At 33.4% G+C, this 23,851-nt stretch overlaps 1 protein-coding gene across 13 annotated transcripts in view; it reads left to right on the top strand.

Moving 5' to 3' along the window:
* Positions 1-23,851, top strand: part of CDC42BPA (CDC42 binding protein kinase alpha) — a 237,400-nt gene that overhangs the window by 97,385 nt on the left and 116,164 nt on the right. For all 13 annotated transcript variants that reach the window (XM_031438480.2, XM_031438472.2, XM_031438479.2 and 10 more), the window contains exons 7-10: positions 11,299-11,499; positions 13,133-13,381; positions 15,324-15,403; positions 17,232-17,398. In XM_031438480.2, coding sequence (XP_031294340.1) covers positions 11,299-11,499; positions 13,133-13,381; positions 15,324-15,403; positions 17,232-17,398 — 697 coding nt within the window. The remainder of the gene's footprint in view (positions 1-11,298; positions 11,500-13,132; positions 13,382-15,323; positions 15,404-17,231; positions 17,399-23,851) is intronic.

Below are 23,851 nucleotides of genomic sequence, written 5' to 3' on the forward strand. Positions count from 1 at the left end.
TACTTGTCTTCTTTATCTGTTTTAGAATCCATCTATTCATTTTATCTATCAGGCATCTCCATCCATTTGTCTTTCTATACTCCACTTCCTTCCTCAAAGCATACTTACATACATACATATTTAGGCATACTTACTCATAACAGGGCTTATCTGTAAAGTCATATATCATTTTCAACTACTTATATTAATTATTTTAAGATTGATACTGTACTTGAGATATTTTAACAGTTCCAGAGGAGTGAAGAAAATAAACCCTACATGGAAAAAGAAAATACTACTCCTTCTTCACTTTTATTTATTTTATCTTTCTTCACTAGTTGTCTAGTTTTCCTGAGGGACGGTGTTCAACAAGTGAATGCTTTTATCAGAAAGTCCTCTAGGCTGATTGAGTTTTATGTTACCATTTGCTTTAGTTTTGCTAACCCTAAGCCCCTCTGTTACATTCTTTCACTCACGTAAAAGTTTACATGTTCCAATTTTATTCTGTGTTTGTTGTTATTGTTGTAGTATTTACTTCAGTTTCCTAGGTGTATAGCAGAGGTCCCAATATACCTCATTTTAATTGGTAGAAACTTTTTGGTAAGCAATTTAATATAGCACATTGCAAAGGCCATGAAAATGTCGCATTATTCTGGACCAGTAATTTAACGTCTGAAAATTTATCCTAAGGAGATAACTTTTGAAAAACAGATTATATGACTCTGCCTCTGGCCATGATACAGGGTATAATTGGTACCAAATTGTCTTTTTCACTGTAAATAACTATAAAACTGGATGTAATATTTGAGATAGCTGTTTTTAGGAAGTGGACAACAGGAAACACAAGACTGTTATCTCCAAGAGAAATGGATTCATGAGGTATGCCTCACCATTTCCCAGGATTGGAACCGTTTGCTGACTCTGATGCAGAGAGTTAGATATAAAGCAGAGCCTTACATTGCTGAGGAGGAAGAGATCAGAGTTGAGTTAGCTGAGGCAGCTGGAATTTGCAGGGCTTGACATTGGAAAGGAGGGAATTGTACAGAGAGAGGGCTAAAACATCCGTGTGGGGCTATCTCCTGATGGTTGGGCTGTATAGATGTAGTACAGTCATTCCTTAGTATCTGTGGGGGATTGGTTCCAGGAGCCCCCATGGATAGTAAACTCTGTAGATGCTCAAGCCCCTTACATAAAATGATGTAATATTTGCATATAATCGATGCATATCCTCCTTTATGCTTTAAATCATCTCTCGATTACTTATAATACCTAATAGAATGTAAATACTATATAAATAGTTGTAAATACAATGTAAATGCTATCTAAATAGTTGACAGCAAGTGACAAATTCAAGTTTTGCTTTTTGGAACTTTCTGGAAGATTAAAATATATATATTTATTGAAGTATAGTTGATTTACAATGTTGTGTTTCTGGTATACAGCATAGTAATTCAGTTACACACACATATATATATATATATATACTTTTTCATATTCTTTTGCATTATAGGTTATTACAGGATACTGAATATAGTTACTTGTGCTATACAGTAGAACCTTGAAGTTTATCTGTTTTATATATAGTAGATTGTATCTGCTAACCCCAAGATCCTATTTTATCCCTCCCCTCTCTGTTTTCCCCTTTGGTGACTGTAACTTTGTTTTCTGTGTCTATTTCTGTTTTGTAAATAAGTTCATTTGTCTCATTTTTTAGATTCCACATAAAGTGATATCATATATTTGTTTAACTTTTATATCACTTAGTATGGTCATCTCTAGGTCCATCCATGTTGCTACAAGTGGCATTATTTCATTCTTTTTTATGGCTGAGTGATATTCCATTGTGTATACACCACATGTTCTTTATTCATTCATCTGTCGATGGACATTTAGGTTGTTTCCATGTCTTGGCTATTGTGAATGTTGCTGCTGTGAACATTGGGGTGCAGGTATCTTTTCGAATTACACTTTTCTCTGGATATATGTCCAGGAGTGGGATTGCTGGATCATACAGTAACTCTATTAAAAAAATTTTTTTGGATCCACAGTTGGTTGAAGCTGCAAAAGTGGAGCCAGCAGATATGGAAGGCCAACTATAAAAAATATATGAGAATTACCAAATAGATGGTATCCATTTAAAAACCTAAATTACTTGAAGTCAAGTAGGGCAGGAGGAGACACAGTGCTTGGGGCACTGGGATATTGGACCTGGAGAGCTAGTTAACACGTTTGTAACATGTGAGGCTTACACTAAACCTAACAGTCTAAATCCAAGTCCTGATAAGATCAACAGAGTTTGAAAGTGGTCCTCCAAATTAAGAGGCTTGAGCTGAATCTTAGGTTTTCAATAAATCTGCCCTAAAAGGGTATAAATGTAAGCCAACCCATGTTCAAGGAGATCAGTTAGTATTTTTTTATCTACTTAAATAAGAATTAGTATTCTTCAGAGGAAGATAACAGAATTCATGCTATCTACAGTATCCTATTGACAATGACCAGCATTCAATCAAAAATCACTAGGTCAAAGGAAAATTGGGGGCAGGATAAGGGATTGTGATACAGAGTTAAAAAATAAAAGATAGTCAGTAGAAACCTAGGTAACACTAGGTTCGACTTGCCAGACAGAGACTTACTGAAACTATCATAAAAATATTTAAAGAATCAAAGGAAAATAATATTCTTAAAGATTACACAGACAAGGAATTTCAGCAGAAAAATAAATCAAATAAATTTTTTAGAACTTGAAAATTATAGTAACAGAAATAAAAAATTCACAGGAGAAGGTTAACAGTGGATTAGAAATGAGAAGAAAGAGCCAGTGATTTTGAAGACTGATTAATAGAGATTATCCAATCTGAAGAACAGAAAGGAAAAAAATTAAAGCAAAATAAATATAGGCTCAGATATCCATACAGTTAGAATCCTAGGTTTCCTATCTCAGGAATAGAAAACATTTGTAGGCTCATACTTACCAAATGTGATGAAAAGACAGGTCTAAGAATCCTAGCATATCTCAGGGTTATAAAAGGAACCACACCTGGCCACATCACAATTAAAATGCTGAAAATTAAAGATAAAGAAAAAAAACTGAATGCAGCCAGAAGAAAAAACACATTACATACCATGGGAAAATGGTAAGAATAACCACTGAGCTCGCATCAGAAATCATGGAATGATATCTTTAAAATGCTGAAAGAAAAAAGAGAAGTCCATAAACCAAGAATTCTATAGGAAGCAAAAATGTTCTTCAAAAATGAAGGTGAATTAAAGATGTTTTTAGATAAATGAAAGAGGTCTGGATGCTAAAGAATATCCTTTATGCCAAGGGAAATGATACCATTTGGACAATTAGATGTGTATGGTAAAGAATATCATATATGATAAATAAGATCTGTAGGATAAAGAAAAAAGACCATTAATTTTCCTTTTAAAATTTACATAAAAGGCATCTGTATTAAAAGCAAAAATAACATTTTAATGTGGGGCTTGTGACATATGTAGAAGTAAAAGATCTGACAATAGTCACACAAACAATGTAAGGTAGGTGTATGGAATTATACTGCTCTAAGAATTGCACGTGTGTGAAATGTAAAGTGGGATATGGATAGTGCTAGGTATGACATGAGAGGGAGAAATAGCATGGTGTTCTTGCTGAGTTGGGAAAACGGATTAAAGTCAGGTTGTCTGTGGCATCAGGAAGTTGTGACTCACAATTTTGGAGAGCAGAGAACTACACTGGAGAATAATTCCAGGGGAAAGCTAGTGTTTCCCTAATCCTGCATGTTATAAGATCCCTAGACTCAAAGCTGGGGCTCCTCTTCTGGTGTCTGATGTCCAGCCCTCCAAATCCTTGTGTGGTCCAGAGTGCACTGAGTACTGTTTCTGCCTAGATGAGTTTCCCCTGATCAGATTTATTCCTGAAATTCTAGTGTGTCTTCCTAGTCATTCATTCTTTATTGATAATCTCAAAATAAATTTCCTGGAAATAGTAGCATGTTGGTCCTCCATTTAGAAAATTATAATGAAGAAACCTTCTTTTTACTTGTTTATTTCTATTTTACTTTTACTTTTTATCAAAGTGATCTGTGCATATTTTAGAAGACTTGACACAAAAAACCAGCAATACTTTGTCCTGGTTCTTCCTACCTCCAAGTCTCTTTTTTCAGAGGCAGATGCATACAAATCTTTTGTCTCTTTCTTCTATTGTTTCTTTTACTTACATATTTTTAATTATTTTCATGCCACTGTCTCTTGATCATTTAGTTTTAGGTATTGTCTAATAATTTCCTGCGGATTCAGGTCTCATGCATCCATCTCAGCCAATCTTTACATTTCTTCTCTATCTTCTCAATGTTGTAATTATCACACAGTCTTTCATTAAATCCTGTTCAGTTTTTTAAATGATTATACAGATGTTATGTATAACTGTGCCATGCGGTTTATTTTAATTACATTTCTTTTCTGGAACAACTTTTTGTTCTCCCTGGAGTAAGTGACCCCTTTGCTTTACTTAGTTTTTTTATGTAACCATTTATCCCCAAACTCTTCACCACACATTCAGAAATAGAGCAATTCTTTTTTCCTCTTAGACACAGTAAATAACTTAGTGGCTCCCCTGTCTGGAGTCCTGCATTCTTCCATTCTAATCTAGACTGTCCTGTAGGCCTCCTGTCATTCTTGATTTCCTTTCTTCATCATCATGGAATTCACATGTTGCTCTCTAGTGTTGGATCCTCTGTTTCCTGGAGCACATGTCTGTCTTTCTTCTCATTTGGTGTAGCTGCCTGAGAAAGGTTCCATTGGAAGGAAATATTTCATAATCTTGGATGTCTGAGAATGCCTTCATTCCTACCCTCATACTTGATTGAGAATTTGTCTGGACTGGACATAGTATTACAGATTTGAACTTATTTTTCTCTTAGAATTTAGAAGGCATTACATTGCCTTCTAATTTACTGTTGAGACATCTGATGCCATTCGAATTCTCAGTCCTTCTATTACAACCTTCCCCCCTTATTTGAAAGCTTTTAGGATTTTCTGTTTATTCCCCGTATTCTGAAATGTTGTGATTATGACTTTGTGTGGTTATTATTTATTACCTGGGCAGTTGCTTCAGTTTTTCTGTAGGTCATTTTTTTAAATTAAAAAAATTTTTATATAGATATTTTTATTGAAGTATAGTCAGTTTACAATGTTGTGTCAATTTCTGGTGTATAGCATAATACTTCAGTCATATAGGAACATACATATATTCATTTTCAAATTTTCTTTAACCATAAGTTACTACAAGGTATTGAGTATAGTTCCCTGTGCTATACAGTATAAACTTGTTGCTTATCTGTTTTATATATAGTAGTTAGTATCTGCAAATCTCTAACTCCCAATTTATCCCTTAGTTGCTTCAATTTTAACCTTTTTGTAAGTTTTGCGACTTTCCAAACTTAAGTTTCAGCTTGCTTTTTGGCTATCACATCTGAGTTAAAACTATACTATCCTAATGACTGTACCTTTATAAGAAGTCAATTTCTGTGAGTGGGTGTCCTGGTATAATTTTTTTTCTTTCTCTAAAATTGTCTTGTCTATTCTTAGCCATTTGTTTTTCCATATGATTGTTAGGGTTATACAGGCTTGTAGACCTGTACTGAATTTAGGAAAATTTATGTCTATAACATGGAATCTTCTTATCTGTGAATATGGTGTGTGTCTTCATTGTTTTAGATTTTTCTCTTAATGTCTGTTAATGAAGTTTTATAATAATATTCACTGTAAAACCATAACCTATATTTGTTAGATTTTTTTTTTGGCTATTACAAATGAGTAACTTAAAAAATTTGTAGTTTAATAGTTTGTTGCTATTAAGACATGATTGATTTTTGTATATTGATCTTGAAACTAACAAGTTCGCTAAATTTTTTTATTAGTATTCTATGCGTATATGTGTATTTTTCTGCCTAGGCACTTTTATAATCTGCAAATAATGACCAGCTTTGGGTTTTGTCCTTTCCAATCCTCATATTGCTGTTTTGCTGTATTTTTTTCTCATCATGCAGTCAGTGACCTTCAACACAATATTGAATAGGTATGGTAATAGGGAACTTCTTTGCTTTGTTCCTGACTTCATTGGTTATTTTTTTCATAGTTTCAAATTAAGTATGATGTTTGCTGAAAAGTTTTGATATATATTCTTCATCAGATTAAGGACATTTCTGTTTCTGATTACCAAGAGTTTGTTGTTACGGTTGTTACTGTTGTAATCAAATGATTTTTCTGCATACATTGGGATGATATTAGGGTGTTTTTCCTTTAATCTGTTAGTATGATGAATGACACAGATTGTCCAATATTAAATCATCCGTTGTTTGAATATAAACATAACTTTATCGTCAAGTTGTATTGATATATTTGAACAAATTGCTAGATTAGCCATACTAAAATTTTATATTAAATTGTTACCTGAGATTCATACCTGACAGTGATCATATCTAAGATTGTAGTACAATCTTCCTTCTCAAATTGTTCTTGTCTGTCTTGTTTTGAATACAAACAAGGTTATTTTAGCCTTATAAAATGAACAGGGGAGCCTTATTTCCTGCTGTTACCCATTTTGGCTCTTGAACAAGTTATATCATACAGAGGTTATCTGTTTCTTATTTATAATTGGTGGAACTTACTTTTAAATCACCCTTGCTTTGGTGAGGTTTTGTTTTGTTCTATTTTATTTTGTTTGTTCCAGGTAGATTTTATTCTATTGATTGAAATTTTTTAATGGTTATAGGTCTCTTTGGTTTTCTATTTCTTCCTGAGTCAGTTTTGGTAAATTATATTTTTTCTATGAAAATTATCTATTTTCTCTGAGTTGTCAATTTTACTGGTATAAAGTCATTCAGATTACACTCTTTCTAATTTAAAAATCTCTGTTGTATGTGTAGTTTTGTTCTTTTTTCATTCATCATGTTATTTGTCCTTTACTTTTACTTCATAAATTTTAATATAGAACATTTTACTATTTTTCACTTCTAAAAGTTTTCCAACTTTAGTTAGAACTCTTGTGTGGACCATTAATTATTTAGATGTATTTCTTTTAATATTAATAGTATTATGTTTATTTATTTATTTGGTTATTTATAGAAAGTTATTTTTTACTGGAGAAAGTTATTTTTTACTCTTAGTTATCAGTTTTTTGGCATTTTTCAAGATTGCTTTTTAATTTTATAACAGGCCAATTTTTATAACTGTTACATGTTTATTTGAAAATAATATACTTTTTCTGACTTTTGGGTGCAGGTTTCTATACATGCCTATTTGATTAAAGTTGTTAACTTTGTTGTTCAGATTTTTAATATTCTTATCAGTTTTATTTCCTTCTAATCTATTTATTTAAAAATCCTTATTATAATGTTGAATTTATTAATTTTTCCCTGTAATTATCAATGTTTTCACAACTCTTCTATAACTGTGTTGTTAGGTACATATGCAAAATTGCTCTTCCAGGGTCTTTTCTTTTATAATTAGGTTAATAAATTTTTTAAAATCCTAATAATATCTTGGCTTTAGAATATAGTTTGATTGATATTAATTTAGCTACCTTAACTTTCTTTTGTTTAACATATGCTTGGTGTGTCTTTTCTATCCCTTTATTTTTAACCTTTATGTGACTTTATGTTTAGGTGTATTAGAAAGATTATTGCTGATTTTTTTTTTAATTGTTCATTTTGGTTTTATTTGTCATCTGGTGTGATAATGCTGTCTTTTGATAGGTGAATTTAATCCATTGATGAATTTCATGGTTATCAGTGTATTTGTATTTATTTTTAGTGTTTTATCTTGTACTATTTACTATAGGATTTGCTTGTTTGTTAAACGAGCGCTTTTTCTTTTTCCTTCTCTTCTTCCCTACCTTCTATTGGCTTGGTCAAATTCAGTTTTATTTCTTTTTTATCCTGTGGAAGGTAAATATTCTATTTCAGATATTTACTATCCTATTTCAAATATTTAAATATTTATTTTTAAAGTTTTAACATTTATTGTTTACCTAAAGTCTAGAGTCAATTTCTCCACCATACTCCTAATCAAGAAAAAAAACTTAGTTTATCTTATACTATATACAAAAATTAAAAATGGATCAAAGACCTAAATGTAAGAGCTAAAACTATAAAACTCTTGGAAGAAAACATAGTAGGAATGGGGAGAAGTTTTATGACATTAGATTTGGCAATGATTTCTTGGGTATGACACCAAACAACAGGCAACAAGAGAAAAAAATAGATAAATTGGGCTATATTATCATTAAAATTTTCTGTGCATCAAAGGACACAGTTACCTTAGTGAAAAGGCAGCCTATAGAATGGGAGAAAATAGTTGCAGATCATATGTCTGATAAGAGGTTAATATCCAGACTATATAAAGAACTCCTACAACTCAATAACAAACTAAAAACACAATTCAAAGTGAGCAAAGGACTTGAATGAACAGACATTTCTCCTGAGAAGATACACAAATGGCCAATAAGCACATGACAAGATGCTCAACCTCATTAGTCATTAGGGAAATGTAAATCAAAACTGTAATGAGATACTACCTCACACTCATTAGGATGGCTGCTATAAAAAAACAACAAGTTTTGACAAAGATGTGGGAAAACTGGAATCCTGCACTGTTGTTAGACACGTAAAATGCTGTAGCCACCTAGGAAAACGGTTCTTCAAAAAACTAAAAATAAAGTTATTGTATGATCCAGCAGTTCCACTTCTGGATATATACTCCACAGAATAGAAAGCGGGGTGTCAAAGTTATTTATTCATCCATATTCATAGCATCCTTATGCATAATAGCTAAGGGATGTCAGCAACCTGGGTGTCCACCAACAGATGAATGGATAAAGACAATGTGCTATATACGTACAATGGAATACTCTTCAGCCTTAAAATGAAGAAAATTCTGATACATGCTACAATATGGATAAACCTTGAAAACACTATGTGAAGTGATACAAGCCAGACACAAAAGAACAAATATTGTGTGATTTTACTTACATGAGCTACCTAGAGTAGTCAAATTCATAGAAAATACAGTGATGGTTGTCAGGGCCTAGAATAAGGGGGGAATAGAGGAGTTACTGTTTAATGGGTATAGATTTCTAGTTTTTCAAGATGAAAAGGGTTTTAGAGATGGATGATAGTGATGTTTGTACAACAATGTAAATGTTGATGTTAGTGACACTGAACTGTGCACTTAGAAATAGTTATGATGGTAAATTTTATATTATGGGTACTTTGCCACAATTAAAAATAATAATAAAAAAGTAAATAAAAAATAAAAATTAGAAAACCAAGAAAACAACATTTTAATCCTAATTGCTCTCAGTAACGTTGTTTTCTAATATTTTAGTTCCATCTTATTTTTCAACTTTCAAGTAGTTGTTCTCCTCTGTTTCGTTATTCTCTTGCTCCTCCTCCCCTTCCTCTTAGTCTTTGTTGTCCTCTTTCTCCTTCTCTTTATCATTATTTTTATCTGATGATGACCATTTAGATGTATATTAAAGTTTATTAGTACCTTTGTTCTCAATTGCTTCCAGTGTCACATTCTTCCATATTTCTGAAGCATATCCTTTAGTACTTCTGTTTAATTGAAAAGGTCTATTTGTGGTAATTCACTCAGTTTTTATATGAACCTTTATTTAACCCTCATTCTTATAATTTAGGCAGGTAGGGAATATAATATTGACAATTATTTTGTCTCATCACTTTAAAGATAAGTTTCATTTTCTTCTGACAATTCCATTTTCTTCTGACTGCTATGTTAATATTAATAATTCAGCTATCAGTTTAATTGTCATTCCTTGGTAGATAATCTCTGTTTCCTAATATTTTTAAGATCTCTTCCCTTTGGTGCTCTGCGGTCTAACTACAATGTGCATTGAAGTGGATCTGATTTTTTTTAATATCTTTTATTTCAATGTTTTTTATTCAAATGACTATTTTTTTTCTATTTCTAGGACTTATATTTAATTTTTTCCTCTTTTTGTTACATTTTTGACTTTTAAAATGTCTTTAATAATTCTAAACATACTAATTTCATGAAGCTGAACTGATCATTGTTACAGGTCTAATTGTAATGTTCGGATTTCTGACTTTTGCTCATAGTGGAATGTTTCCTTATTTTGTTTATATTGTTGAAGTGTGAGCTAATCTTCAGTGGGCTTCTTATATGCGAGAATTGTATGTGGCCAAATTTGAGCATGTGTCCTCCAAAGTAGTTTTGAGTTTGTTAATTATGCCAGGTTTTCTAGGGGCATCCAACCTGGTACCAACATTTTTGCAAGTTTCTTGGCTTGAGACCTTCTGGACCACAGAAACCCTATGAATTAGAATCCTGAATTGTGGTACTATGTGACCTAAATTATGAATTTCTAAAGGAGGAATTTTTCTTCACATATCAGCCACAATCAAGATAGACAAGATGTCTTTTTTTTTTTTCCTCAGTTCACTGGCAAGTTTTTATAATTCACCTTTTAACTTACAGTATACACTTTAGGGTAAAGGTTATATGGGGCAGCTTCTTGCTTCAAACCTCATGTAAGCTCAGGATCTTTCCTTTTGTCCTTATGTATTTGTTAAAATCCAAGTATCTAGAAAATAAAAGCCAGTAATTCTCCAACCCGACTCCTACTCTAATGCTTATCACCTGTCCTCGATCATTTCTTGATTACTGGCCCCTAAGAACATCTCTTTTTTAAAAGCTCATTTTTATATTTATAAAATTGATTGTTATATTTTATCTAGTATTTTGAAAAGTTTGTAGTAGAAGAATTTTCAAGTTTCAAGTAGTTTGCAGGACACTTGTTAACATTTATTTCCTTAGGTTTTCATCAGGGTGTTTTAAAATAATCTCTAGGCTGCACTTAGTATTAGCCAAGTGTTTTTCTGTTTCTTTCCCCCAGTTGTAAAATTTCTGTAGTTCCATCTTTTATAAGTAAATATTGGACAGATAATATCAGTAATAAGAATGTTCTAAACTAAATATTCAATTTGTGGTTAGTGGCTGTGGTGTTCAAATCATATTGTTACTCTGAATGTAGTCAGTTAAGTAACAGCTATAATAAATGTTCTGTAGTGCTATGAAATCTGAAGAACTGTTGGTGTGGTGGTTATATAAATTTTAACTTACATGTACAAGGAGATTAAATTCAGATAATGACAAAGTTATAGTTGTTATAAAATAATACTGTGTTTCTAAGTAAATGTAAACATTTCTGATTTAAAATTATTTTTTGTTTCCAATGTATTAATAGTAGATTACTAAAAATGTGAACTTCTTCAGGTCCAGTCCTCAGTGGCTGTTGGAACTCCAGATTATATCTCTCCTGAAATCCTTCAAGCCATGGAAGATGGGAAAGGCAGATACGGACCTGAGTGTGACTGGTGGTCTTTGGGGGTCTGTATGTATGAAATGCTTTATGGAGAAACACCATTTTATGCAGAATCTCTGGTGGAAACATATGGAAAAATCATGAATCACAAAGTTAGTATATTTTACTAATTATCAAATTAATGTGATAAATATAATAAATTTGAAGTACTGTGATATTTAAAAGGAAAATAGTTTTCTAAATCAGTAAAGAATCTAATTTCTATACTAATAGGGGACATAACAAACATAAGTAATCAAAATCCATAAATTATGCATAAAATTATTCTTACCTTCTGTATTTTATTAGAGATGCTAATAAGTAGAAAATTAAATGGCCACTCTAGTAGGTTAACAAAGATCATAAGCAATTTATATCATTACTACTACAGTGTAAGTATAATCATGACTAGAACGCATTTTAAAAATTCTCAGTATTAGTAGTAATAAATGAAATGCAAATTAAAATAAAAATGAGATACTTATTTTTCCCCTGTCAAATTGGTAAAGATGAAAAGAAAAATAGTACTCTTTTCTGTGAATAATCCAGTGAAGTGGACATTGTTAGACATTGTTGACAGGAATGTAAGCTGATGTACTCTTTCTGTCCAGAAGTTTGTAAGTATGCATCTGGTGCCTTAAACAATGATTAAAACTTTTCACTGAGCAACTTCAGTTCTAGGAATCTACCCTAAGAAAATATTTGTAGAACAAAAATATATGTATAAGGATATCTATTTCAGTATAATTTATGATCACAAAGCATTGGGAACAATCCAGATGCACAACAGGAATGAATTAATAAAACTAATCCTTTTAGTACCACGGGAAATAGGTTGTTTGTATAAGAGGAATTTTCTGATTATTGGCCTCAGAAGATTGTGAGCAATTGCAAAAACCTAGGCTATGAATAGGAATATCCCATAAAGGGAGCGACAGTCTATTCTTGATAATTTGTTCTGACGATACCATTATGATTAGTTGCTTCACATATATATAAATTGATTTTATAGAGTTGATGCTTTTCTACCTGCTGCAAAGATAATCTTCTAAAAAGTTTTGAAGGGTTAAAAGACAAGAAATACCTACAAAGTTGTAAATAGCATGTAAAGCATTTCAGATAGAAATTGTATCATAACATGGTTGTTAAGAGTGCAGGTTCTGGAGTCAGACAGCTTCAGTTCAAATCCCAGCTCTACCATTTATTAGTTCTATGACCTTGAGCAAATTGCTTGAACTCTCTGTTTCTTTGTTTCCTCGTCTGTACAATTGGAGTAGTAGGAATACCTACCTTAGACAGTTGCTGTGAGGATTAAATGAGTTAAATAAGTAGAGCACTTCTAATAGTGTCAAGTACATATTACATTCTTTAAAAATTCAGTATTATTAATCATTAGTATATGACTTATATAAACATTATTAGTCATCTATGCTATTGAAAAATTGAGTCAAATTGTCTACTACATTTAATGAATTATTTTCATTCTGACAGCATTTAAGGTATTTTAGCATTTATTCTTTCTGCAGTACATGTATGACTATGTCACAAATGAAATTAAAAGTTCTTTTAGGAAATGATCCTTTTTTATTTATCCCTATATCACTTTAGTATCAGTACTTTGTACCAGTATGTACTTACTAGATATTTTTAAAAGGAAATCTATTTTTAAGAAAATAAATGTCAACATCAAGCTACTTAATAAATTAAATATTGATTTATATTTTGTTTCTATTATTCTCCATTTAGGAGAGGTTTCAGTTTCCAGCTCAAGTGACTGATGTGTCTGAGAATGCTAAGGATCTTATTCGAAGGCTCATTTGTAGCAGAGAACATCGACTTGGTCAAAATGGGATAGAAGACTTTAAGAAACATCCATTTTTCAGTGGAATTGATTGGGATAATATTAGAAACTGTGAAGCACCTTATATTCCAGAAGTTAGTAGCCCAACAGATACATCGAATTTTGATGTGGATGATGATTGTTTAAAGAATTCTGTGAGTATGACACTGTAAAGAAGATTTGTCTCTTTCTTTTTTTAATGTGGTTATAAAATAATTTTATAGACCACTTTATCAATTATCAGTCACGATGGCTTCTAGTATTTATTCTGTCTAAATCAGGAAATTCATTAACTGAAGTGAGCACAGTTATTCATGACTAGGAGCAAAATTAAAATTCAGAGATTTACTTCTTAGATTAGTTTTGCCATTAGGTTTCCCAAGGAAAGGACAAATTAGATGCTTAAAAAAGTGGACTTCATGATGGCAAAATGAAGACTTTGGCCAATCTTTCCTTAAAAACCACCATGAAACTGGCCAAAATTATCAAAAACAACCATTTCAGGGCTTGACAAATCAGCCCAAGGTAAATAAGTGGAGAAGCACTTACTCATGAAAAACTGCTGAACTTTGGTTAAAAACAGCCCTCTCATCCCTTCCTTCAGCCTGGCTGGGACAGTAGAACTGCTTGCATGGAGCTGCTTATAAAAACCAGCAGCTTTGCTGCCAGAGGGAGCTGACTTGATTGGAGAGCTGAATACCCATGTCCAGTGGTGGTGTCACCAAAAATAGCAAACTCTGTAGGAAATGAATGGGGAGAGAAAATCTATAGCCTTACTAGCCTGAAGTTATAGCCTGTTTGAGGCAAGTGGCTGACCAGTGGATTAGCCAAATAGTCATCCCTTTTTGGTATGTGGGCCACACTAAAACAGGCCAGCATAGTTTGTGAACTTCTGCTTTAAACCAGTAGGTTATATTAAATTAAAATTTAAGAAAATAAGAACTTAAAATTTTGTTTTTTGCCTTTTTAGCCTTCTTATTTTGAACTTTGTTTTTATTCAGTTGTTTTATTTCTTATGGCTTTAATTCTGTACTGAGAATTTTAATGTTAATTTTATATCACTTTTCAGTGTTCAGTAAGTACCATATTCAAGACATAAGAACTCTTACACTTTACTCTTTGAACTTCACAAGAAAAAATTAAATGGATTTTCCTCATCAGTTTTTTATTACAAGAATTGAATTTACTGTTAACAAATCATGAGTCGTTCCAAATTAAATACATAGTATAGTCAGTTCTGACTATTTGCTGTAGTTATGTTCAGTAAAGTTGCCAGGAACACTTGTTAGTGAATCATGAAATGTTGCTCCTCAAGGAAATACAGGGTTAGGTTCCTATGAGCCTCCAGTTACGACGTTCTCATCAACCAATCAATACAGTACATGAACCAAACAATACCTTGTTTTTTGTGTGTTTCTATTTAAAGACACCTTACTTAATTATATATTGTCAATTAATGACATCAGACTCATGGCCAGCAGTACTGTAATTCATTCTGGAATGAAGCTTATCTAATACACATTTTTTTGTAAGGCATATCACAGCATTCTTGCTTGGGAACAATAGATGTCATTTCAGCACTACTCTTAGAGGCCGTTTTAAACAGCAAAATTACCTGTCAAAAAGCATGAAAATGAGAAAAATGTATACCTTGGGAAAAAATACTTCTTTACAGCATGAAAAACAAGAAGGCAGAGCATCTCCTTGTTCAGCCCCAGCTGGGAACATGTGTAGGTTGACTCAGATTTTTCTTTGCTCTGCAAGTGTCTACAAATGACTACAAAACTACTGGTGAATATTGATTTTAGGTTAGAGATACATTCTAACAATTAAACAAATTTGCAAATATGGAATACACAAATAATGATTGTACTCTCAATGTCCATTAGACTTCAAATTTTTCTTTTCATTTTATTAGCATTCTACAATAGCAGTGTTTATGGTCTAAGTTTTATATCACTAAATGTCTATACCAAACTTTGATATCAGTGTTTCTAAATTGATGAGTCACATATTTGCCATTGACAGTTAATATTTAGAGCCCAACCTACAGTTCATAGTTATATATTTCTTACCAGACCTTTTTTCTCCCTTTAGGAAACAATGCCCCCGCCAACACATACTGCATTTTCTGGCCACCATCTGCCGTTTGTTGGTTTTACATATACTAGTAGCTGGTAAGTTTGAAAAGTTAATATGATTTGGAAAATTTAAAGCAAAGTAAAATGAATTGAGGTTTTTTTAAAAATACAATGTATAAGAGAGCCTTGTAAATTAAAATGTTTAAAAAATAGAGTGAAGCTACTGCTGGAAAAAGTTAGACATTGCAAAATGAATAAAACATATAAGAATCTTAACTCATTTTGGAGGAGTAAGAGTAGGACAAATAGCTCAGAATCTGTTAGCAGTGGGGCAGGAATTAGAAGGGTCCCGTGCTATTGAATAAACACTTTCTAGGTGTCAAGCATCAGAACTTTCAACGCATTAAACTTAACCATCTTTTCACTGACCCTCATTCCACTCATATCTTCTCTTTCCTCATTATCTTTCCTTAAATTATACTGAAAATGATTATTAATCAGTCCCTGTATGTGCCCCCTCGATTCCTTGACTGTCTCTCATTCTGTAACACTGGTTTTGCTAAGGTGGCGTTCGTTATTACAGTTCAATTTTCTGCCTGTACCTGTGCAGTTGAAAGTGTCTAGATGAAAATATATGACTATTCTAACTGGTCTCACTTTAAGTTCATGATTACCAACCTTAAGTGCTCCTTATTGCTGCCTGGCTATAGTGTATTCACTCCTCCACTCTCCTAGATGACTATTTCATGCTTTATACTTTCCTCTGAAACCCGTGTCCTCCTTACTCTTACTTGATTATCTCACTTCCTCTTCAGAGAGAGGTTGAAGCGATCAGCAGACAGCTTCCACAAGCTCCCATCACCCCATTTACCACCTACATATGCCCGGACCCATATACTCTTCTTTTTATGGGTGACTGGTGTGAGCCCCCTAGCTAAGACCCATCCCCTCTGTCTCATCTTGCCTACTCTAGTGCGTTGCTGTTACATCATAAATTTTTCCTCTTCTGTGTCATTTGCATGACAAATTATTCCCATTAGCTCACAAACATGCAGTTTTTTCTTCAATCTTAAAGCAAAATGTAAAAGCTCTTAATCCAGCTTTCTTTACCTGCTACCCCAAATTATTTCTCTGGCCCTGTATTATAGCATAATTACTTCAAACTGTGCTCTATGTTTTATCCATTTTTCTCATACTCTTCTTTCTTGGCACCACTCCAGTCAGGTTTTTGCTCCCATCACATCATGCAAACTGCTTTTATTGACGTCACCACTGGCCTCCATGCTGTTACATTTAACAGTCGTTTCTCAGTCCTAGTCTTACTTATTTGCGTAGTCTCATCGCATTTATCACGGCTCCTTCCTATTAAAACACTTGTTTTTAACTAAATTGTACTGAATTAAAGAAAGCATTTTACTTTTTTTTAATTGAAGTACAGTTGATATACAGTATTATATAAGTTACAGGTGTATAATATAGTGATTCACAATTTTTAAAGGTTGTACTCCATTTATAGTTATTATAAAATATTGTCTGTATTCCCTGTATTGTGCAGTATATCCTTGTAGCTTATGAAAACATTTCACTTTTGAATTCCAAAGAGGATCATGGTTGGTGCTTTTGACTACTGTTTCACTTGGGTGGACACATTGTTTTAAACTACCAGTAACCCTTCAGCAGACTTCATTTTATAATTGTGGTTATTAAATTCAAGATAATTTGGGCTATTTAAATTTTCATTTTTTAAAATGCTTCTAAGTAGTCATTTATGGTGATTTTTTAAAATAATGTGTTTTCTAATCATTCCAGGTGGCTAGCTATAAGTAGATGTTCAAATCCATGTTCTAAATAATTTTAAAAAGTTATCTTTTCTCTTTGAACTAATTATTTCAGTGTAAACCCACATTTTCTTCCTTTTCTTTAGTGTTCTTTCTGATCGGAGCTGTTTAAGAGTTACAGCTGGTCCCACTTCATTGGATCTTGATGTTAATGTTCAGAGGACTCTAGATAACAACTTAGCAACCGAAGCTTATGAGAGAAGAATTAAGCGCCTTGAACAGGAAAAACTTGAACTTAGTAGAAAGCTTCAGGGTAAGTATATCTTAAAGATAATGTTTTTCCTTTTTGAATTGGACTCCCAGTATTAGAAACGATTTATTATAAGTACTTGTTTTATCTCAAAAAGAAGTTTTTTTTATTAAGTGGAAAAAAGCAAGTTACAGACATTTATGCAGAATACAATATAATAACATTTATGTAAAATCACAAAATTAACAGTTAGCTACAAAATAGCATTTGTTTCTCACAGGTATGTACGTGTGTAGATAAGTGTGAGGGAATAAATACCTTTGAGGAGAGGAGAATGGGACCACTAAGAAAAATAGAACCCTTCTCATCCTAGTGTAACACTTTATATGACTCCCTACCGTGACTCCTCCATTGTTATAAGTTCTAGCTTCTAGCAAACTTGCCATTCTCTACAGCGTCACTCCTGTTGCAATGTTTGGTGATTTAAAAGAGCACTTTGGTGAACCTTTTAATATTCTGACTTCTTGGTCTCTTGAACCTTCACTTTCAGTGATTTTTGTCCTCCACCCTACCTCATCCACTCCTTCTGGTGGTAGATTACAGTATCTAAAATTCTTTATTAATCTCAATTTCAAGCAAACCCTTCATATCCTCCAGCTCATAACTTTCTGGTTAACTCCCTCTGGTGTCTTAACTGCAATATTCCTTCAATTCCACCATCACCTACAGTTCTGTCACCCATTCACTGTTCCTCTTATGCTCTCAGTTCTCATTGTAGTCAGTCAGGGTCATCAGACCCTTACATTTACTCTCAGATCTGTTGCTCCTCTTTGTGTTGGTCCAACTCCTTTGTCATAACCCCAAGCTTGTTTAAATACATTGCACCTCTAATTGTGTGGCTGAAAGTAGCTTACTTAAAACACACAACACGCCAACTAATCCCACTTTAAATTCATGAACACTAATATCAGATTGACTAAGATCTTAATGTTGCCCCGCAGTCCTACTTTTTTCCTTAGCTCATTTCCTGCCCTGTGTTGCAAAATCCAATGATCATTTCCCAGTCTCTATCTTTTAACCTATCAGAGTTTGACCCAGTTGATCACACATCCCCCTCCTGATAGCTCTTCTTCTTTTGGCTTCTGGGACACTTTAATCTCCTGGTTTTCCTTTTTCTCATAACCCAGTTTATTCTGTGTGCTGATTTCTCCTAAACTCTTAGACCTTTGACTGTTAGAGTACTCCAGAGTACTCCATACGTTTAGTTACTTAGAACTAAAACCTTACAGTTAGTCATCTTTAAACCTTCTCATTCTCACATCTGATCCATCAGCAAAGCAGGTCAACTCTGCCATCACAAACTATTTGAAATCTTATTATCAGTCACTGTCTGTTATCCCCCTGTTTCAAGTCACCATCAACTCTCACCTGTATCCTTGCAGTAGCTTCCTAACTGATTTCCCTGCCTTACCTCACCACCCTACCCCACTCCCACCTTCCTACAGTTGTGTTCAACTTAACAGCCAAGTAATTCTGTTAAAACACAATTTAGATCATTTTACTTCACTATCTCATCCCCACCCCCAATGGCTTTCCATCTCACTCATATTAAAGCCAAACTCTTTTCAGTGGCTGAGGGCCATATATGATCTGGCTTCTTATTACCTTGCTGACTTAATTCCCTACTGCTCTCTCCCTTGTTCTTCCTGTTTTAGTCACCCTTGGATCTTCGGTTGCTCTTTCCACAAACAGGCACATCTCCACCTCAGGGCCTTTGCATTAGCTTTTGCCCTACCTTTAATATTCTTCCTTTGATACTCACATGACTCATTCTCTTACCTCTTTCAGGTCTCTACTTCAGTGTTACCATTCAATGAGGTCTTTCCTACTCACTCTATTTAAAATTTAATCTTGCTTTACCCCTGATACTCGTTAGCCACTTTCTTGCTGTATTTTTCTCCAAAATAAAGAATGTTATACACAATGTACTTTACTTACTCATTTTGTGAATGAAGGAATGTATCTATAATCAAGACACAGAACTCTTAAGAGAGAAAAAAATCAAAGCTTTACCATTATAAAATTGTGCTATTATATTTTTAGAGGCTCAGTATAGAAAAAGGCTCTATTCAACAAAGCAGACTGTTTCCTGTTTTTTTCAATAAATTGTTGAAATCTCTGCATGTGAATTATTCCCTTTTTGTGATGCACTTTTTTGATTTTTCAATTAAGTATATTTGACATATAACATGAATTTAAGGTGTACAACATGTTAATTTGATACATTTATATATTGTTACATGGCTGCTGTTGAAGTGATATTTAGAACCTCTATCATATGTTACATAATTATAGTACAATATTGTTGTTTATATTCATTATATTGTATGTTAGATGTCTAGGGCTTATTTACTACTCATTGCAAGATTGTACCCTTAAACAACATCAGTCTTATCCCCCCACCTCCCATCCCCTTGTAACCACCATTTACTTTGTTTTTTGTAAGTTTGACTTTTTAGAAAACACTTATAAGTGATATCATTACTATACTTGTCTTTCTCTGTCTGACTTATTTAGCATAATGTGCTCCAGGTCTATCCATATGGTTACAAAAGAGATCCTCCTTTCTATGGCTAAATAATATTCCTGTGTGTGTGTGTTTGTGTGTATCTCACATCTTTTTTATCCATTCATTTATTGATACGCATTTAGGTTGTTTCCATATATTGGCTATTGTGAATTAACGCTGCAGTAAACATGAGAATGCATGTATCTCTTCGAAATCTGTTTTCATTTCCTTTGGGTATATACCCAGAAGTGAAATTATCAGATCCATGGTAGATCTATTTTTTATTTTTTTGTGGCCCCTCCATATTATTTTCCTTGGTATATAAAGTTTCCCTTTTCACATCTTCCTTGCCCACATCTCTTGTCTCTTATCTTCTCGGATAGACATTCTAATAGGTATGAGGTGGTGTCTCATTGTGGTTTTGGCTTGTGTTTCTCTGATAATTAGTGATGTTAAGCATTTTTCATGCGCCAGTTACCCATTTTGATGTCCTCTTTGAAAAAATGTCTATTTAGTTTTTCTGCCCTTTTAAAATCAGATTATTTCTTTCTTATTAAGTTGTATGAGTTCTTTATGTATTTTGGATATTAGTCCCTTATCCAATATATAGTTTGCAAAAGTTTTCTCCCATTCTTTAAGTTTTACATTTTGTTGTTTCTTTTGCTGTACAGAAACTTTTGAGTTTGATGTAGTACATTTGTTGTTTGTGTTTCTGGCATCATATCCAAAAAAAACATTGCCAAAACCAATGTTGAGGAGCTTCTTTACTACATTTCCATCTGTAAGTTTTATGTTATTGGGTCTTATGTTTAAGTCTTTGATACACTTTGAGTGTGAGTTAGGTGTCCAGTTTCATTGTTCCGCATGTGTTTCTCCAGTTTTCCCAGCACTATTTGTTGAAGAGGCTGTCCTTTCCCCATTGGGTGCTCTTGGCTCCTTGTTGAGTATTAGTTGACTTTATATATTGAAATTTAATTTAGGGCTCTCTATTCTATTCCATTAGTCTATGTGTCTACTTTTTTTTTTTTTGACAGTGTACTACTGTTTTTATTAGTATGGCTTTGTGGTATAGTTTGGAATTGGGAAGCAGGATACTTCCAGATTTATTCTTTTTTTTCAGGATTGCTTTGGCTCTTCTGGATCTTTCATGGTTCCACAAAAATTTTAGGATTGTTTCTTCTATTTATGTAAAGAATACCTTTGATGTTTTTGTGGATATTGTGTTGAATCTATATATGGCTTTCAGTAGTATGGACATTTTAACAATATTCTTCTGATCCATGAACATAAGATATCTTTCCATTTGTTAGTGTCTTATTCAATTGGTTTTAACAAAGGCTTGCAGTTTTTATTGTATAGATCTTTTACTTCCTTGGTTAAATTTATTCCTGAGGTGTTTTTTTTAAATTGTATTTGATGCTATTGTGAATAGGATAGTTTTTTTTTTTAATTGAAGATAGTCAGTTACAATGTGTCAGTTTTGGTATACAGCATAATGTCCCAGTCATGGCATATAAATACATATATTCACTTTCATATTCTTTTTCATTAAAGATTATTATAAGATATTGAATATAGTTCCCTGTGCTATACAGAAGAATTTTTTTTATCTATTTTTATATATAGTGGTTAACATTTGCAAATCTCAAACTCCCAAATATCCCTTCCCATCTGCTTTCTGCCGGTGTTATAAGATTGTTTACTGTGTCTGCGAGTCTGAGTTCCATTATTATGTGTGTTGAAAAGGGTCTTTTTGCATTGAGATAGAAAAGTGTTCTGTTAGCTTCATGCACTTGTATGTCCAGTTCTTTCCCCAGGTTTGGGAAATTCTCAGCTATTATTTTGCTAAATAAACTCTCTGCTCCCTTCTCCCTCTCTTTTGGTATACCCATTATTCTTATGTGGGCTTTTTAAATGGAGTTTGATAACTCTGTAGTATTTCTTCATTTAAAAAAATCTTAGTTTCCTCTCCTCTCCCAGCTGAATTATTTCTAAATCCCTGTCCTCCAGATAGCTTATTCTTTCTTTCATCTGATCTATTCTGTTTCCACTGCTTTCTGTTGCACTCTCTATCTCATTTACTGAGTTCATCAGATCTAGAATTTTTGTTTGGTTCTTTTTACATGTTATTCTCTTTGGCAAAGTGCTCCTTCTGTTCATTAATTTTATTGCTGAGTTCATTGAATTGCCTTTCTGAGTTTTCTTCTAGCTTGTTGCATTTCTTCGTAACAGCTATTTTGAGTTCTTAATCAGTTAAATTTCAGTATTACATGTCTTTGAGTGGTTGCTTAGAGAATTATGATTTTCTTTTTGTGGTACTGTGTTACCATGATTTTGCATAATGTTTCATGAAATGTGCCTCTGCTGTCACATTTGAAGTAGCGAACACCTTGTTTGGTAAGACTGTTTACGTTGATTCTAAATCCAACAGACTGGCAATCAGAAGCCTTTCTTTTGTTCTCCAGAAGGTGGTGGTATAGCATAAATTTTGGGTGTCTCTTACCTGGGTTGATTTGCCGCTGAAGTTTGGAGCATATGCATAATAAAGGCTGCTGGCAGAGTCTAGAGGGTGAATGCTTATTTAGCACCAGGGGCTTTTGATGGGAGTGTCCAGAGATCTGTGGGCGGACAGCAGGAAATGTGTTTTTCATCATTCTCTTTGCCTGCCTTCTTTCCTTTCCTACCCAACCTCTCCTCAGAAATTCAGGTGTTTCTCCTCAGGGACCCAGCAGCAGGGTCCCTCCAGCTGCAGCTCAGGGCCAGGCTGACTTTCACTCACCAGTTTCACCTTCTACCTCCTCTGCTGCCAGTATGTTGGCTCTAGTTTCCGCCAAGGTCCAGTCCACCCACTTTTGGATCCACAGATGGATGGATCTCTCAGGTGTCCTAGTGCTCTGTGCAGAGACACTTTTGTTCAGCTATGGATGTCCAGTTGTAAATTGAAGAGGAGAGGAAAAAAGAGTGACTTACAGGGTCATGATGCTGATCCCATAAATGTTTATATTACTGTACTTTTATAACCCCCACCCCAATCAGTATATAGAACATTTCTAACATAGCATTAAATTCCATCATATTCCTTCCCAGTTTGTAACCTACAACTCTGAAGTAAACACTTAACCCTAATTTTTTCATCATTAATTAATTTTGCCTGTTCTTGAGCTTCATATAAATGGTTTCATACAGTATGTTCTCATTTGTATCTGCTTTTTTTTTTTTTTAGCAACATGGGTTTCCATGTTGTATATATATCAGAAGTCTTTTCTTTTTTTTGTAACTGCTGTTTAGTATTATATTGTATATAAATACTAAAAAAAGTTATTTATTTAATATCTGAGTTTGTTCTGGCTCCTATAACAAAATACAACTGATTGGGTGGCTTGTAAACAACAGAAATCTATTTCTCCCAGTTCTGGAGGATGGAAGTCCAAGATCAGAGTACCAACATGGTCAAGTGAGGGTTCATAACCAGCACCTTCTTGCTGTGTCCCCACCTGGTGGAAGGGACTAGGGACCTCTGTGAGTTCTCTTTTAAAAGATACTAATCCCATTCATGAGGGCTCCACCCTTATAACTTAAATGCCTCCCAAAGATCACACATCCTAATAATATCATCTTTGGGGGTTAAGATTTCAACATACAAGTTTGGGGAAGGAAGCAAACATTCATACCATTTCATCCAAACTGTTGTTATTGAACATTTGTGTTATTTCCAGATATTGACTATTACAAGCATAGCTTCTGTGAATATTCTTATTTATTTCTCCTGATAGTCATATGTTCTTATTTCTCTTGGGTATATACCAAGGAGTAGGCTTTCTGGGTCATAGGATAGCATATTTTTAGCATTAGAAAATATTACCAAAGAGTTTGCAAAAGTGATTGTATCAATAGTTCCACTAATAATGTATGAGTTTCACTTGCTTTATATTCCCATCAGAGCCTGA

Source organism: Camelus dromedarius, chromosome 21 (assembly GCF_036321535.1).
Source record: "Camelus dromedarius isolate mCamDro1 chromosome 21, mCamDro1.pat, whole genome shotgun sequence".
In the NCBI taxonomy this organism is placed as follows: domain Eukaryota; kingdom Metazoa; phylum Chordata; class Mammalia; order Artiodactyla; family Camelidae; genus Camelus; species Camelus dromedarius.